The sequence below is a fragment of the Cupressus sempervirens genome, chromosome 5 (genome assembly GCF_028749045.1).
Source record: "Cupressus sempervirens isolate cs-2001-9-10 chromosome 5, ASM2874904v1, whole genome shotgun sequence".
Lineage (NCBI taxonomy): Eukaryota > Viridiplantae > Streptophyta > Pinopsida > Cupressales > Cupressaceae > Cupressus > Cupressus sempervirens.
The window spans coordinates 485,602,369-485,615,604 of record NC_143122.1 but is presented as its reverse complement, the minus strand read 5'-3'; the positions used below and the strand labels follow the sequence as shown (position 1 = coordinate 485,615,604).

At 37.4% G+C, this 13,236-nt stretch overlaps 1 protein-coding gene across 1 annotated transcript in view; it reads left to right on the top strand.

Annotated features, from left to right (window-relative positions):
* Positions 1 to 6,914: 6,914 nt before the first annotated feature.
* LOC149556858 (protein SHOU4-like) overlaps positions 6,915 to 13,236 on the top strand; it is a 41,709-nt gene continuing 35,387 nt past the window's right edge. The window contains exons 1-3 of the mRNA XM_089831447.1: positions 6,915 to 7,615; positions 8,697 to 9,635; positions 10,029 to 10,184. Coding sequence (XP_089687573.1) covers positions 8,736 to 9,635; positions 10,029 to 10,184 — 1,056 coding nt within the window. The 5' untranslated portion in view covers positions 6,915 to 7,615; positions 8,697 to 8,735. The remainder of the gene's footprint in view (positions 7,616 to 8,696; positions 9,636 to 10,028; positions 10,185 to 13,236) is intronic.

The following is a 13,236-nucleotide window of genomic DNA, read 5'->3' as shown; positions in this document are numbered from 1 at the left end:
TGGATCAAAAGTAATGCCAATATATGCATGTGGAAATTATTTGTGTTGTGACCTTTTCCTCCTAGCATATGAAGGATTCCCCACCAATGAACCTGTTGAATCAAGTGGTTGTTGTGCCCAACGAGGTCTAGTGGAAGAAGAAGAAGGAATATCCTCAACTGTTTGTGGACTCTACGAAGGTGGTGTTCTACGAGTCAAAGTTGAAGGAATATCACCTTCCAAGTCACTATCATCACTATCATCACTTTCCATGAAGGAGGAAGGAGGAATTGAAGAACCCAGACTTGGACAAGTTTCTTCAAAGTGAACACTCCTATCAAAGAAAATTTCATGTGTCTTTGGATCCATGAGTTTGTATGCCTTAAGGTGGTTAGGATATCCAACAAATATACAAGGTTTACTTTGAGGTTCCAATGCCTTCCATTTTTGTGGAGGTATCCTTGCCCTTGTTGGACAACCAAAAACTTTAAAGTGTTTTATACTTGGTTTTCTTCCACACCAAGCCTCAAAAGGTGTAATTCCATCCAAGGCCTTATGGGGACTTCTGTTTTGGATGTAATTAGCACAACACATAGCTTCTGCCCAAAAAACTTGAGACTTATGTTGTAGCATACAAGTGGTCATATCCTTAAGGGTTCTATTCTTTGTTTCAGGAACACCATTTTGTTGTGGAGTGTATGCAACTGAATGTTGAAGATCAATACCCTCACGAGTACAAAAGTCTATAAGCCTTGAGTTCATATATTCCCTTCCATTATTTGTTCATAGAATCTTGATGGCTTTCCCTGATGGCTTCTCAACTTGAGCTTTGAAGGTGATAAACTTATCAAACACTTTACTCTTATGAGCAAGAAAGAAGCCCAAGTGTAGTGTGAAAAGTCATCAATGAAGGTGAGAACATAGCGAGCCTTTCCAAATGATGGTATTGTAAATGGGCCAGCTACATCACTATGAACTAATTCAAGAGCAATAGTAGCTCTCCAACTTCCCCTTGTCAAACTTCTCTTCATGATGCTTGCCTGCTTCACAAATTGTACATACACCCTTTGAATACTTGACTTGAGGTAGACCCATGACCATATCCTTGTTGCTAAGTTGTTGAAGGTAGCGATAATTGAGATGTCAAAACCTCTCATGCCATAGTTTACTTTGTGAATTTGAGTGGGTCAACAAGGAAAGGGAAGTGGACTTAGGCACAAAATGAGAAAAAAGAATAAAGTATTATATCATGATTAGCCTTTCCAATTTCCACCATAGAATCATCCTTTAGATTTTTCACCACAATTGAATTAGGAACAAACTCCACTTTGTTGCTAGATCTATAGTGAGTTATTTGGTAGATTGAAAGGAGGTTGGTGCTAAGGTTGGGAACATGAAGAACATCCTTGAAAACTCCATTGTCCAACTCAACATTCCCTTTTCCTTCAACTTGCACTTGTGTGTCATTTCCCACATAGATGTAAGGTACATGTGATGGTTTCAAAGAGGAAAAATGCTCCCTTGAAGCACCCATATGATGTGTAGCTCTTGAATCAAGAACCCATTCCTCAGAATTGTTTGTACTTGCTACCAAAGCTTGTCCCTTACCTTTTGAAGTGGATGAAGAACCCTTATCCTTATAGGCATTTGGCACATCAATTTTATGTTTCCTCATTAAGTTTGGCAACTCATCAATTTTCTTATCCTTACACTCACATTCATCATGACCATTCTTCTTACAATGGGCACAAGTTTTCTTCTCCCCTTTGTTGAAGTTGTTCCCCTTCTCATTATTTTTGGAAAAAGACTTGCCTTGTTGTGAGGAAGATTGTTGTGTGGAGGAAGATTGATGTGTAGAGGAAGATTGTTGTGTGTCATCTTGTGGCTTAGCCTTCCACTACTTTTGCTTCTTGTTGGAATTTTTACAACCTTCATTCCCTTGATTAGCTACCAAGGCTTTGGTCTTGGAAGACTGGAGGATTCTCATACTCACTAACTTTTCATGTTCTAAGACTAGCATTCCTGAAAATGACTCGAATGAAGGCTTAGTGAAGGCACTTCCTATTGTTAACTTGTGAGTATTATAATTTGAAACAAAAGTGGCATATTCAGGAGGAGGATGAGTCATCACATGTTTGATCAACTTTCCATCTTTGATGGGTTCACCATAATCCTTAAGTTGTGCCCTATACATGTCTACTTGGGTAAGATAATCTTTGATGGTGTTGAAATTCCTAGGATCCAATTTGAGAAGATCGTCCTCAATGGTGTAGGCCATATCTTCACCTACTATCCCATACAATGCTTCAAGTTTATCTGAAACTTCTGTTGGATCGTTAATGTTCCTAATGTGATATTTGATAGGATCTGAGATATTCTTTAACAAGGTTCCTCAGGCCATTTCTTGTTTTGATGCCCAATCTTCTTTATGAGACTCATCAACATCATCATTAGGTTTCTTTGCTGCACCACTTACATAACATAGTAAACTTTTTTCAACTAATGGTTCCTTTATCTTTTCTTTCCAAGTAGAATAATTATTTGGTGTTAACTTAGAAAAAAAACCCCATAATGCAAAATAAAGAGCACAATATCAAGGAGACAAAAGAACACAAGACACCCCCCCACTTTTCACTCAACCAAAGAACCCCCCCAAATGAATGCTTTGGGCACTTTATACTTAGCGTGTTTACAATAGGCACTTGCCAATTTAGGGCCTAAGTGGACTTCTAATTTTGCTATCTATAACCTCCTCTTGGAGTTTAAATCTATTACTTAGCAATGTAGCTCAAATATACAACAATTTTGAAGTTTGATCAAAATAATACAATGCAAAAAAGGACCTATTTTTGAAAGTGGTATTTTTGTCCACACAAGCCTATAATATGATTGTAGATTTGGAAAGCAGATGAAAAATTATACACTTTTAAAAAAATGGAACCTGAATATGTGTCCAAATGAGCCCGTATGGAGCATTTGAAGTTGCAAAATGCAAGATTAGATAGGTATAGTCACCAAAAACTAATTCTTCTGACAAATCCATGCACCAAAACCAGAAAATAATAGCACCACTAAAAAGTTTAGGAAATTCTAGCCCAAATAAAAAAATTTATACCTAATTTGGAGTTCGGATGACTGAGCTATGGCCTCCCAAAGTTGGGCTGTCAAATCAAAACTGTATATGGTGAGGGGTCTACCCTGATGATGTCACAAAATTGCCAAGTTAAATTTGACATCCAAACGGTCATCTCGACAATGGAATTTGTCCTGCTTGTGACAGTCAAACAATCGTCAATTTTAGGCTAGTGTATGGATGATGTTAGCAAAAAATGGGCCTGGTTGGCTGACATGGCAGTATGGTCAGATGATGTGGCAGATCTGTATAGTGCTAACATGTCATTGACATGTTAGTTGACTATGCTAGGGGCTCTGACGTGGCGGCTGACTATTTTATCAATGTGGTAGTTGTCATGGCTGCTGAATTGCAGTGATGTGGCAGTTGCATTAGATGCTAATGTGGTTGACTGGTACTACCGTGTTGGCAGCTGTGAACCCCGTCAGAGGAGGCCGTATGGTAGGTGATTTGGCATTAATGTTATGTGGAGGACACATAGCAGGAGTGCTTGCCTGGTGAAGGAGGAGACCAGTGTGGATCTAAGCAGAGGGAGTGGTGGGTGTGCGACGACAAGTGTGGGATTTTTAATCCCGTATTTACCCTATTTAAATGCACAATGGCTTTGAAAAGAAGGAGCCCACAAGAGGTAAAGGGGCTAAGAAGCTGCTGGAAATTTGAGCCGCTGCGATTTGGAAGCTGGTGTGAGGTTTGTGGTTAGCGGTTGTGGTATGGAAAAGAATGGCGATCATGGTGGAAAAATACGTCGGTGCAGGTCTCTAGAATATTAATGCCAGCTACAGGGGGTTAGGATTTGACCACCTGGCTTCCCTGCAATAAAATTGCTCTCCTACTGACTAGATGGCCAAAATTTTTGACGAAATTCCACAAATAAAATACAAATCCGAAAAGAAAAAATGAAAATTTGAATAAAACAAGTGTGGAGAAGCAAATAAAAATGCAGAACTAAAAAATTAATGCATAGATTGAAGAGATCATACCAATTTCATAAATTGGGCCTTCAAGTTCTAGTTTGCAATTTGTTTTGCCTCAGATTTGACTATGGCCTTGGGTAGGCAAATTTATAGTTAAAATTTGTTGAATCATCGCTCTAGACGCAATGGTGACGTCCGCTTTGGCTCTAGACACTCCCAATAATTGTAGATACTCTGGATCTAAATTGTGGCCCTCCAAGAGGTGAAACAAAAATGGTCTACAATGGCTATGTGAAGAGATCTCCTATCGCTTTGATACCATGTAAGAATTTTCCTTAGGGAAAAGCTCAAGTACTAGCACAATATGGACCAATAATGAATGATCATAATAACAATAATGAGAATGAAAATCATATGAATAGACACTAGAAGTGCTTGCATATAAAGGCATCTAGAATGACTAGGAGTCAACAAAGTGATAAGCCTCACAACTAAGCACATGTCCATCAAGAGTGGATTATCCTCCATTGAGCACATGAGTTTGTGCGATAATGAGAGGATAAGTTTACATAGGTGTATCTCATAAAGAGATGTTGTAGACACCATGTGCTAAATTGGAGTGCAAACAATTGTGTTATCGACATGACAACTAAGATGAATATGCAAACTCCTGTGTTGTCAACAAGACAACTCATATGACTACACATATTCTTAGGTGTCTATATGATAATGCATTTAACCTAAATAAACTTAAGTAAAGTGTAATAATAATTAATTTACACTAACACATCTCTTATCTCTTTCATTCATGGTAGGCATTTGATTTCAATAGGTTTGAGAGAGAGGATTAAGTGAGTGCCACTCTGAGAGAGCTAAGGGAGAACTCACCAACTTTTATAACTACTAAAGCAATTTAACAAAATTAAAGAATTATAAAGAATCCAATGTAAAAATGACCCTTTAGTAGCAATTGAAATCACTCAAGTTGAAAGAAAAAATAAATCTCCCACTTGGCTACTATTGAAAGTCACCTATAAAACCTTATTAGTCTATGTGAAGAAGTCCACTCATTATGTATAATATTAATTGAGAAATCGAATATCCCCACTACCCATTGGGCATTTTTTTTTTTCTGTTGGTAAAGTATACTATGTCCTTTTCTTTGCCATTACACCAATGATTTTCACATGATGGATAATAGTCCAACACTTATTTGATTATTGCAATTATTTCACATGTGACCCATTTGTGAGCTACACACAATAGTGAAGAACCAAATTAGGAGCATGCAAGGTATTTTATTTGATCACTAGCTCCAATTCATTTGAATTATCTAAGAATCTCAAGAACACATAAAGGAATGGAAATAATCTTATTAAATGAACAATGCATCAAAATCTTGGATCATATTTTTCGCATAGTTTCTTCATTTAAAAAAATATTTCTATACATCATTGTTGAATTAACGCACCTAAGCACCAGTTTAAGGGAGTATTAACCATTATCTAACAAGTTCCTCAATAATGTTTAACACCATTATTTTTCTAGACATGGTAAAGGTGTCAAATTAGAGGTGTTAGACATTATAGCTCAATATAATTAAAATTCTTTACGTAAAACATTCAAACATATTCTAAAACACAATACCAAATAAAAAATATTCTAATTTGTTGTGAGGTAAAATGCTCCAAAAACGACCAAAGATGTGATTTTCTAAACAAATAAAATATTTGGCACATCTAACTTGCAACCTCAAGGATTAACATTAATTAAGCACAAATAAAAAATTGAACTCTAACTCAAAATTATAACAAAACCAACTAAAATTAACTTCATTTTTAACTAAAGTGGTAACGAAGTAATTTTGGAACATCTCTTATCTCTTTAATTCATGGTAGGCATTTTATGCCAAGTGTGTTTGAGAGAGAGGATTGGGTGGAAGTCATTATGAGAGTGCCAAGGGAGAATTCACCAACTTTTATAACTACCAAAGAAGTTTAACAAAATTAAAGAATTATAAAGAATCCAATGTGAAAATGACTCTTTAATAGCAATTGAAATCACTCACCTTCAAAGAAGAACAATATATCTCCCACTTGGCTATTATTGAAATTCATCTATAAAAGCTAATTAGTCTATGTGAAGAAGTCCACTCATTATGTATAATAGTTATATAGAAATTGAATATCCCCCCCATCCATTGGACATTGTTTTCATTCTCAAAGCATAATATGTCATTTTCTTTGCCATTGCACCAACAATTATCACATAATGGATAATAGTCCAACATATTCCATGTGTGACCCATTTGTGAGCCACACACAATAGTGAAGAATCATATTAGGCAAGTGCAAGGTATTTTATTTGATCATTAGCTCCAATTCATTTGAATACTGTAGGAATCTAGGAACACATGAAGTAATTGAAATAATCTTAATAAATTAATAATATATCAAAATCTTGGAATGTATTTATTGCATGGTTTCTTTGTGTTTGATCTCTATTCATTATTGTTAAATTGACTCACCAAAATGCTTGTCTAAGACAAGATTAATCACTATCTAACAAGTTCCTCAATAATATCTCACACCATTACACCATTATTTATCTATCTAGACATAATTCTATCAAATCAAGGTTTCACACATTATTTTTATAACAAATATTATAATAAAATTTCATCTTTCAAATTCATATACCAAAATCACCCTTCACAAATGGAATGTTGAAACATGTGAAAATCATATGTACTATCTCGAATAAGACAATCTCGCTTGAAATCCTCTAATTATTTACCTTTAAAAGCATTAGTTTTCCTTACAATATTCAAAAACACATAATTATAGAATGAGATAGTGTAAAGGAAACCCAACTTAGATTCAAAGCATAGATCTAACATTCAGATTACGAAAGGCCAACGAACTGAAAGTGCAATAATGGTCATCCATCTTGAATCAAAATTTCTTCCCAACTCTTCCTGAATAGCTCTAGGAAAACAAACAAAAAAAGGATTGATGAATTCAGAGTTCACCAATAGCGATGCCGGGAAGTTAGAAAGGGAGGAGAAAAAAGGAAGCGAGAAGGCCCTTCCACCGAGAATGCCACTACTACCAACCGCTGCGGTTAGGCTTTAGAAAACGAGGTGGGTAAGGGGGACAGATAGACAGAGGGAGAGGAACATAACAGAAAATATAAACAGAAGCAGATACATAAACATAAACATAAACAGAGACCCAGATGGGACAAAGGGCAGCACCAGAACCGGACGCAGCCGGTGCGTGGCGGGACCCATGATCGTGGAGCTGTTACTCTCCCCCTCCCTCTCCCCCTCCGTCTTGTTGAAGCCTAGAGTAGAATGGTGGGAAACGCTTCTAGTGCTTGCTGTTGGAGATGTCCGTAGCTGAGGTAGATTGCTTACCGAACACCAGTGGAGAGTAGAGTAGAGTGGAACTGGGGCATCCTCATCAACGTCATATGAATATGATTAAGGGACGAGGGCTGAACGCTGAAGCCTGGATCGGATGATTTCACGCTCGTTCTGTTGGCTCAATTTTGATACATCCGCGCTGTCAAAACACCAGCTTACCAGGTAGGCCCTTTCTATATTCTATGCTTTCATGTGGGTTCAGAAGCAATGAGAGACATTTGATAATCTGGGCATTACACTGTTCTAGTTGTCTTTGCTTGGGCACCTCTCGTTTTGGTTAGCTATCTTTTGTCAGTTTGGGTTTTCGTCTTTGGGTGTGAGCTCGCGGGTCTTCGGTTGAATAGTATTGTTACAGATGCAAAAAATGGGGTTGCGGTTGGGGGGGTGTGGGTCTTGCATTATGTAGTGGGAGTGCAGAGTTTGGTTATAAATAGATCCACGAAATATGATTTCATTCTGGCTTTGCTGTCTGTTCCGAGTCTTGACTTCGTCGGTTTCACACATTTCAATGTTGTTTGTTTGAATTTTTGGCTCATAACTCAGCCCAAGCTTTGTTTTTAATTTGGATCCTCTTATGTCAGAATCTTCATTTCTTGTTTTGTAATGTCTTATATGGGGAGCATTTAACATGGAATTGAATTTGACATTCAGATGTCCCGGCTTTGTTTTACCTTAAAGCTCTAGGAAAGTTCAGTTGCGTTGTTTGGTCCCATTTGAGTTTGGGAATTATGCAACAGGTTTTGCTCACTTACTAGGTTGGGTTTTAGATGAGGTAATGGAGGTGTTGCAGTTGGTGCATCCAGGGACTGAGCTCAGAAACCAGTGCAATATCTACATTTCAAATGTTCGATTTCTTGTTAATATGAGATATTTACGTTGACATTTTGGTATACTTACAGCTGCCAATGGGCTGCTTCAATAGAGTGAATGAGGCATTTTTCATTTGACATTTTTAACAGTGTTTGGATATCAATTTCAAAGAATTAACTTATATTGCCGTGTTGAGTAAGTTATGCTATTTTGGGATATTTGGTTGCCTATCGTGTAGTTGGAATTGCACTGACTATGCAATTAATCTTTAGCATTTGGCAGATGTGTTTAAAAATTATTAAAATGAGCACTAGAGAGTTGTTCTCTGTCATTACATATCATAAATATAGATAGTTTCTTCTGGTCACCAACACATATCCATTTGATTGAACAATGTCACATGCATCTTTGCTGAATTTGTCTTTGTTTACAGCTGTTAGCAGCATTTCGTTTTTCTCTCCTATCAAGTACAATGGGCTCAAGATTCCCCTCACATCAGCTCAGCAATGGGCTGTATGTTTCAGGGCGACCTGAGCAATACAAGGAGAGGCAACCTACTATGACTTCTACAGCCATGCCTTACACTGGAGGTGATATTAAGAAATCTGGGGAGCTGGGAAAAATGTTTGATATTCCCATGGATGCTTCAAAACTGAAGAAATCTGGACCTGTTACAAGTGCCCCTGGGAGAGTCACATCATTTGGTGGGGTTGCATCACATTCAGGGCCTCTCCCACACAATGTTGCCCGGGCTGGTTTTCCAAAGTCGGGACCTATATCATCATCTGCTGTTCCAGGAACTGGTTCAGCTAGACAGAAATCTAACTCAGGGCCACTGAATAAAAATGGGGATCCTGTTAGGAAAACTTCTGGTCCTCTTTCTGGGGGTGTCACACCACTTGTCCGCCAAACTTCTGGGCCGCTTCCTCCTTCACTTCCTGCGACTGGTCTCATTACTTCTGGGCCAATTTCTTCAGGCCCCCTAAATTCATCTGGTGCACCAAGAAAAGTTTCCGGTCCTCTGGATACTAGTGCATCTGGTAAGCTGCATAGTGTGTCTATGGGAAATAATCAATTTGTCACCAATCTGAGCCATGATGAAGTCTATTCCTTCAAGAGAAGCTTCCCCAAAGTGATCCTTTGGACTGTTATTCCACTCTTTATTATGGGCTTTGTGGCTGGGGGATTTATTCTGGCAGCTGTTCAGAATGCCATTTTACTCATTGTTGTTGTTGTCATCTTTTGTGCTGTTACACTTCTTCTGATATGGAACACCTGGTGGGGAAAGAGGGCAGTTACAGGTTTCATGTCCGGATATCCAGATGCGGAACTCAGGAATGCAAAAGATGGACAGTATGTCAAGGTTTCTGGGGTAAGTCTTGTTTTGTGTGGCATCCTAAAGCTGATTTTTTGTTTTCATTTTTTATGAGATTTTACAAATACATTATACTTGTTGGGACTACCGTCTAACTGTACACATACAATTCAGACACGATATTAATTAGTAAATAGCTTGAAACATCATTTGCAAAAATATGTGACCAAATGATTTGCATCTATGCAAAGTTTTTCTTTCAACTCAGTTAATTGGACAATATCATTTTGGAGAATAAAATTTGATCATAGAATCAAGTAGCTTTAATTAGTTAAAATGTTGTCTCCGTCTTCATGCATTTTTGTGGACTTAACACTTTTCTTCAGTCCCTTGTTTAACAAAATGAATGATGAGCTAGCTGCCTAAACTAGCAGTTCAATTTTTTGTCAGGTTGTCACATGTGGAAGTATCCCTCTTGAGTCTTCATTTCAAAAAGTTTCTCGATGTGTGTATACATCTACTGGTCTCTATGAGTACAGGGGATGGTCCTCAAAGCCTGCACATGCTAAACACCGATCATTCACTTGGGGACTTAGATATCTAGAGGTATGTCCTGGTTTATCATTGCCATTTGCTTAACGTGGTTGCTATGTTTCCAATTGTCTATCCATTTAAAATAGTACCCACCTTCTATTATGGCATGTTTTTAGTGAAAATTGGAAGTTATTTTACTTGTTAATTTGCTTAGCAGATATATCCGTCTCTTCACAAGTAAATCAGTGTAATGTCCCAGACTCATGTGATTGGAACTAAATTGGCATTTTTCATCATTGGCTGATAAAAAAATAAATTAAGAAAGCAGAGTGATTGTATTTTTGCTGGAATAGTTATCTAACTGAAAAGCTCAACCCTCAGCAACCCTACTTATGGTTGGCCTTAGGTCTGCCCTATACCTGATATTTTTAATACTAAAAATGATCTGCAAATTCTTAGATTGGCTGCATATGCCAGTTGCCACTTCAAATGTGTGACAGTTCAACCGTCAATAATAGATATGGAAGTTGGTACAATCGTAAAGATCATTCAGCACCTTGCTGTTATAATTGCTAGGATTAAAGCAAGTATTACCTGTAGTTCAAGGTAGAATGCAATCAGTGGTTTGTGGTTAATACAAGTCAATTTCAAGGTGCACTTTGAGCTGAAAAATGAATACTAGATTAGCAGTGCTTCACATTAAGAATTTTTTGGTTATGTCCACGCATTTCTGATCTATGGGCAAATAAATGATGGTGCAATATCTGGTATTAAACTGACTAATCTGCTGTTTCTCATTTGAACAAAATCTCCATTCGTCCTCCTAAGATATGGCAGAAGATTTATATTTGTAACTCGAATTGATTTCAGGATAACTACCGTATTGGTCAACATTGTTCATTCGTAAGCTTCTAATTAAATTGTACTCCCAGACCTTGACTTAGGATAAATGTGTTCTATTTACTTCGATGTGATAATCGATAAAGGAAAAGTCTGCTGAGCAAATTAGATCTTCATCCAACATATTCTTAATGCCTCTTTTTTCTTTTGTCCCCATTCTTCTACTTTTGCATTCATAGCAGTTTCAATCTACGTGGTCACTTGACTATGAATCTGTTTTTTCATCCATCATGTATGGACGTTTGGAGCTGGATGTGGATAAATCTATTTTTGACCATGATTGTGTGCCACTTATTATTCCTTTTTTAAAACTATGTTTTAATTGTTTTCTTCTTTCTTGAGGGAAACAGTGCATGTGTCCTCTGCCCGAGGATCACTGCTGAGCATATGGCCAGGGGATACCTAGATGTCCCCTGATCACCCCCTGTGACCAGCCAACTAAAGTCGTAAACTTATTTGCTTGAAAATCTGGTTCAGGTTCTTGAATTCGTGAGTGAAATTCCGACATTTACAACTATTGTCATAATCTTTCTAACTTGAAAGTAGTAGTTAGTGCTGTAAATCAGCAACATAGGAATCTTGAGCTTACACCATGTCAAGAAGATATCAATTATACTATCAAGTGGAAGACCCATCAATTCTGAAAGCGGCTAGAACTCAAGAGTATACATGACCATTATCAGATTTTTGTATAAATAACATCAAATCCTCTGCAAGGAGGCTGGCCTCAAGCATTGATTCCAAGCATAAAGATAATATTGGTTCATAAATGCTATTGCATATGGAGTATCTGAACCACTGGATTACGAGATATGAAACCATTGATGTCATTGCCCAGAGAGGTGAAGATCACATAGTAATGGAGGCCCTGATGAGCTTCCACTCATGAATCCTGTTTCTTGCAGCAACATGTGGCTAGGATCTTGTGTTACTGCTATAGACAACATGAAGTAGATAGGGTCTTCCCAGGGATACATAAAAATCCAGTATGGACTTCTTGTGTCACTCTTAAGTACGTGGGAGTTTTTGGGGAGGGTTGGATTGGGGTGCATCTCAAATATATTGCTGGAAAAGTATTTTACACCACAGCCATTCTTGCTTAGGGTTGGATTGGGGTGCATCTCAAATATATTGCTGGAAAAGTATTTTACACCACAGACATTCTTGCTTGGTCTACTGCATTGTATTTCATGTCTTGGTTACAAGGCTATTGTTCAATAACGTATATCATTAATACCTTGTATTTGTTTATAAACAATTGATATTTCCTTTCTTAACCCCTAAAAATAGTGTTCCACACCAGTTGTCACCGAAATGCTTTCCATTGTCACATCTCAGAAACTCCATGCAATATATGAAATATGTCATTATCGATCTAATGCACAGACGGAGTTGGGGAATTCCCAAATGTCCCAGCTAACTCCCATACATTTCTTCTTGATTTAATTTAATTTTTTTTCTAACCTCAAAACATTGAATACATGAAATTATGCAAATGAAATAAAGTAATTACAAGTAATGCCTAAAAGCTGCCTCTCAACGGTCTGCACATATGATATTTTCAATTGTTATTCAAGCTACTTCAACTTCCATTCAGTCCGCACATTCTGATATATCTCTTCTGCTTTATTTCTCGTTTGTTTATGCACCCTTGACCCTTGACCAAACTGCACGTAATAGTTAATATATATCAACCAAAATCTGCAAATTTTTAAGTCTAAAAGCCTCACTCTATGCATTCTCTGTGCAACCCCATCCAATCCCTGCATCTCTACTCAATGTTTTAAAATCTGCATCATAAATATGTTCTTTTTGCCAAGCATTCAACTTGTTTTTTAGCACTCTTTTCTTCTCTTATCGCAGTCTCAAAAAGGCATTTATTTGCCTTTGGAATGGTTTATTTTTCAGAATTTAAAAACATAATAGCTTCCTTCCTTGAAATCCTCATCTTCCTCCAGCTCAGAATAGAAAAGTCTCATTAACATTTTAGTTTTTATTATTTAAAGAAGTTTTTGGGCTATCTGCATGTAGTGTTGGTTCTCTTCTAACGACGCATCCCTCCACATTCCAAATTAAACACCTTTTATTTCTGTTTTAATTCAATGTCTCCTTTGTCTTTCCTTTTCTCTTTTGCAGCTTCTCGTCGACCTTCCTGATGCTCCAGCACTGAAATTACCAAGGAGTTTTGTGAGCATATCTCACAGAAATGGAGGTGAGTGGTAGT